A 5,501-nucleotide genomic window follows, 5' to 3' on the forward strand; every position below is an offset into this window, starting at 1 on the left:
GAATTCTGGCTAGAAAGTGAACCTCTATAATCCTGCCCAGGTTTAATGATTTGCAGGCTGTGCATGCTTACTGATTATGTATTAATGAGTTAACAAGCTGTCCAGGTGGCACAAATTGCTTTCTGTTTGGCTTTAAAAGTCCTGGTTTGGGTGGAACTATATGTATAGTTAGTTTGACTGTCAGGAGGTTAAGTGAGTGGTAAAGCATGGACGTGATTAAATTGACTTTTTTGGTGTTTCTTTATCAGCAGTTGCTATGGCAAGGTGAGTTGTTATAATTTGGTTAATGTTTGATTGCAAAAGTTCATTTTTGGATATGTTTCAATGTGTTTTCTCCCAATACTAGTGATCAGAAGAGCCAGTCATTTTATTGAGTCGTTCATCAAAATAAATCCACTTATTTTTCCTTCCAAAACTAGTTTCGTTTGAGTAACATTAAGTGACTTGCTTTCAATAGCCAAACACATCCAACTACACAGTCTTGTTCATATTCCGAACCTTGAAGTCTTTAAAATCCTGCTAATACTTAAAATGTTTGTTACTTGGCCTCCCAAGTCTCTTGTTCACTTGTTAATCACTGCTCTGTGGCTTAATATGGATTTTTTTTTCTACAAGAAACCCCTATTCATGTGTTCAGCCCAGGAGTAAAGTAACTTGAGACTATTGTTTACTTTAGAGAGATCTAAGTGATTGATGTAAAGACTATGTTGAATGGACCCTGTAACTTGGTTGGAAATGTCTGGAGTCAGGCTGCGAACACCACCGTCAGCACGACGCCTCTGGAGGACCGCCCTGTAGCTAACAGCACCACCACCCTGGCGTCTCTGGAGGACCGCCCTGTAGCTAACAGCACCACCACCCTGGCGTCTCTGGAGGACAGCCCTGTAGCTAACAGCACCACCACCCTGGCGTCTCTGGAGGACCGCCCTGTAGCTAACAGCACCACCACCCTGGCGTCTCTGGAGGACCGCCCTGTAGCTAACAGCACCACCACCCTGGCGTCTCTGGAGGACCGCCCTGTAGCTAACAGCACCACCACCCTGGCGTCTCTGGAGGACAGCCCTGTAGCTAACAGCACCACCACCCTGGCGTCTCTGGAGGACAGCCCTGTAGCTAACAGCACCACCACCCTGGCGTCTCTGGAGGACCGCCCTGTAGCTAACAGCACCACCACCCTGGCGCCTCTGGAGGACCGCCCTGTAGCTAACAGCACCACCACCCTGGCGTCTCTGGAGGACAGCCCTGTAGCTAACAGCACCACCACCCTGGCGTCTCTGGAGGACCGCCCTGTAGCTAACAGCACCACCACCCTGGCGCCTCTGGAGGACCGCCCTGTAGCTAACAGCACCACCACCCTGGCATCTCTGGAGGACCGCCCTGTAGCTAACCGCACCACCACCCTGGCGTCTCTGGAGGACAGCCCTGTAGCTAACAGCACCACCACCCTGGCGTCTCTGGAGGACAGCCCTGTAGCTAACAGCATCACCACCCTGGCATCTCTGGAGGACCGCCCTGTAGCTAACAGCACCACCACCCTGGCGTCTCTGGAGGACAGCCCTGTAGCTAACAGCACCACGAGCTGGCTTCAAACGTTGCCTTGAGTCCTGTTGAATGCGTTCCAGGTGCTGTGTAGTTGCATTGTCAACATTGGTTCAAGTTTCAAAGTTTATTGCCATTTGCACAGGTACATTTCAGTACAGGTACATTGGAATTATGCGTTTCTCAAAGTCAGGTTCTAAATTAAAAATAATGTATAAAAAAGTGATATAAATGCATACACCCACACATAGCCTACATGCATATACATATACTCACATATATGTATACACATACACACATACATACATATACACATATATACATACACACACGCACACCATGTCTATACACATATACACATACACATCATGAGGTAGAGCAGAGAGCGACTAAACATTTTAAAAGGAGTACAAAAGGAAATACAGAACTGATGTATAAATAATCTTTCTAGTTTAGATAAATACACATTATAGTAAATAGTTGTAACACTGTGCATTCAAAAATAAAAACTCTGAATAGAATAAATTACTATTACACGGATCATTACAAAAATTAAAAACCTGGAGAGGGATAGTATTTTCCCTCCTTAATGTCCTGTGCCACTAGCCTGACTGTGGCTGGGAAAAAACTCTTAAACAGACGTGCCTTGTGGGTGCTAATGCTCACAGGCCTACGATGCCTCAGATTATAGCCTATGTCCACCCATTTAAACAAAGCATAAGCTGGGTGGTGTTTGTCTTTAAGGATGCTCTGTGCCTTTCTTTTGCAGCGCTGGGTATATATAGTGTCCATGGATGGAAGGTTAGAGCCGATAACCCTCTCAGCAGTCTTAATGACCCGTTGCAGTGATTTCCTCTCAGCCAGGGTTGTGTTGCCATACCACACTGTGATACCACTGGTGAGGATACTTTCAACAAGTCCTTTATAGACATGAGTTAGTGGTTGACTTTTTAGTCCGGCCTTCTTCAATACCTTAACGAAATGCAGCCTCTGCTGAGCTCTTTTCACTGTTGCAACAGTGTTTTTAGCCCAGGTGAGGTTCTCGGAGATATGAAGTCCCAGGAACTTATAGCTGTCAGTTCGTTCCGCCTCAACCCCCTTCAAGGGTATATCTCTATTATTTTGATCAAATCTCGCATAGAACGTGTTAAGATTGTCCAGTAAAGAGGAGTCTTGGATCACAGATTTGTTTGCATCCATCCATCCATCTTCTTCCACTTATCCGGGGCCGGGTCGCAGGGGCAGCAGTCTAAGCAGAGAACCCCAGACTTCCCTCTCCCTAGACACTTCCTCCAGCTCTTCTGGGGGCACACCGAGGTGTTCCCAGGCCAGCCGGGAGACATAGTCTCTCCAGCGTGTCCTAGGTCTTCCCTGGGGTCTCCTCCCAGTGGGACGCGCCCGGAACACCTTCCCGGGAAGGCGTCCAGGAGGCATCCGGAACAGATGCCCGAGCCACCTCAGCTGACCCCTCTCGATGTGGAGGAGCAGCGGCTCTACTCTGAGCTCCTCCCGGGTGACTGAGCTTCTCACCCTATCTCTAAGGGATCGCCCAGCCACCCTGCGGAGAAAGCTCATTTCGGCCGCCTGTATCCGGGATCTTGTCCTTTCGGTCATGACCCAAAGCTCATGACCATAGGTGAGAGTAGGAACATAGATTGACCGGTAAATCGAGAGCTTCGCCTTGCGGCTCAGCTCTTTCTTCACCACGACAGACCGGTACATCGACCGCATTACTGCAGAAGCTGCACCGATCCGTCTGTCAATCTCCCGTTCCATCCTTCCCTCACTCGTGAACATGACCCCAAGATACTTAAACTCCTCCACTTGAGGCAGAAACTCTCCACCAACCTGAAGTGGGCAAGCCACCCTTATCCGACTGAGGACCATGGCCTCGGATTTGGAGGTGCTGATTCTCATCCCAGCCGCTTCACACTCGGCTGCAAACCGTCCCAGTGCATGCTGAAGGTCCTGGCTTGATGAGGCCAACACGACAACATCATCCGCAAAGAGCAGAGATGAAATCGTGTTGTCACCAAACCTGACCCCCTCCGGCCCCTCCGGCCCCTGGCTGCGCCTAGAAATCCTGTCCATAAAAATCATGAACCGAACCGGCGACAAAGGGCAGCCCTGCCGGAGTCCAACACGCACCGGGAACAAGTCTGACTTACTGCTGGCAATACGAACCAAGCTCCTGCTCCGGTCGTACAGGGACCGGATAGCCCTTAGCAAAGGGCCCCGGACCCCATACTCCCGGAGCACCCTCCACAGGCCGCCGCGAGGGACACAGTCGAATGCCTTCTCCAAATCCACAAAGCACATGTGGACTGGTTGGGCAAACTCCCATGAACCCTCCAGCACCCTGTAGAGGGTATAGAGCTGGTCCAGTGTTCCACGGCCTGGACGAAAACCACACTGTTCCTCCTGAATCCGAGTTCTACTATTGGCCGGATTTTCCTCTCCAGTACCCTGGCATAGACTTTCCCAGGGAGGCTGAGAAGTGTGATTTCCCCCTGTAGTTGGAACACACCCTCCGGTCCCCCTTCTTAAAAAGAGGGACCACCACCCCGGTCTGCCATCCCAGAGGCACCGTCCCCGACTGCCACGCGATGCTGCAGAGGCGTGTCAGCCAAGACAGCCCCACAACATCCAGAGACTTGAGGTACTCAGGGCGGATCTCATCCACCCCCGGTGCCTTGCCACCGAGGAGTTTCTTGACTACCTCGGTGACTTCAGCTTGGGTGATGGACGAGTCCACATCTGAGCCCTCAGCCTCTGCTTCCTCAATGGAAGACGTGACAGTGGGATTGAGGAGATCCTCGAAGTATTCCTTCCACCGTCCAACGACATCCCCAGTTGAGGTCAACCGCTCCCCACCTCTACTGTAAACAGTGTTGGTAGGGCACTGCTTCCCTCTCCTGAGGCGCCGGACGGTTTGCCAGAATCTCTTCGAGGCCGACCGATAGTCCTTGTCCATGGCCTCACCGAACTCCTCCCAGGCCCGAGTTTTTGCCTCCCCAACCACCCGGGCTGCAGTCCGCTTGGCCTGCCGGTACCTGTCAGCTGCCTCAGGAGTCCCACAAGCCAACCAGGCCCGATAGGACTCCTTCTTCAGCTTGACGGCATCCCTTACTTCCGGTGTCCACCACCGGGTTCGGGGATTGCCGCCTCGACAGGCACCGGAGACCTTACGGCCACAGCTCCGAGCGGCCGCTTTGACAATGGAGGTGGAGAACATGGTCCACTCGGACTCAATATCTCCAGCCTCCCTCGGGATCCGGTCGAAGCTCTGCCAGAGGTGGGAGTTGAAGATCTCTCTGACAGGAGACTCGGCCAAACGTTCCCAGCAGACCCTCACAGTACGTTTGGGTCTGCCGAGTCTGTCCAGCTTCCTCCCCTGCCATCGGATCCAACTCACCACCAGGTGGTGATCAGTTGACAGCTCCGCCCCTCTCTTCACCCGAGTGTCCAAGACATACGGCCGGAGGTCGGATGAAACGACCACAAAGTCGATCATCGACCTATGGCCTAGGGTATCCTGGTGCCACATGTACTGATGGACACCCTTATGCTTGAACATGGTGTTCGTTATGGACAAGCTGTAACTAGCACAGAAGTCCAATAACTGAACACCGCTCGGGTTCAGATCAGGAGGGCCGTTCCTCCCAATCACAGAAGGCGCAGGGAAGCGACCCTCTCGTTCACCGGGGGAAACTCCAATACATGGCAGCTGAGCTGGGGGGCTATAAGCAAACCCACACCAGCCCGCCGCCTCTCACCATGGGCAACTCCAGAGTGGTGAAGAGTCCATCCTCTCTGGTTCCAGAGCCCAAGCTGTGCGTAGAGGTGAGCCCGACTATCGCTAGTCGGAACCTCTCAACCTCACGCACAATCTCGGGCTCCTTCCCCGCCAGTGAGGTGACGTTCCATGTCCCTAGAGCTAGTTTCTGTGTCCAGGGATCGGG

The 5,501-nt window shown here is 52.1% G+C and overlaps 1 protein-coding gene across 1 annotated transcript; it reads left to right on the forward strand.

The window, feature by feature from the left end:
• Positions 1–46: 46 nt before the first annotated feature.
• On the forward strand, positions 47–1,649 carry LOC132098602 (uncharacterized). The gene is made up of 2 exons (XM_059504661.1): positions 47–263; positions 732–1,649. Exons 1-2 carry the CDS (start codon positions 207–209, stop codon positions 1,599–1,601), a joined length of 927 nt encoding a protein of 308 aa, XP_059360644.1. The 5' UTR covers positions 47–206; the 3' UTR covers positions 1,602–1,649.
• Positions 1,650–5,501: the final 3,852 nt, after the last annotated feature.

This window comes from Carassius carassius, chromosome 22 (assembly GCF_963082965.1).
Source record: "Carassius carassius chromosome 22, fCarCar2.1, whole genome shotgun sequence".
Taxonomy (NCBI): Eukaryota; Metazoa; Chordata; class Actinopteri; order Cypriniformes; family Cyprinidae; genus Carassius; species Carassius carassius.

Excerpts from the sequence above, each read along its gene's own strand:
- LOC132098602 (XM_059504661.1), top strand. The coding sequence starts at position 207 with ATGGACGTGATTAAATTGACTTTTTTGGTGTTTCTTTATCAGCAGTTG. Across the intron at positions 264-731 it reads ATCAGCAGTTGCTATGGCAA|GGAAATGTCTGGAGTCAGGC; the intron begins GGTGAGTTGTTA and ends TGTAACTTGGTT.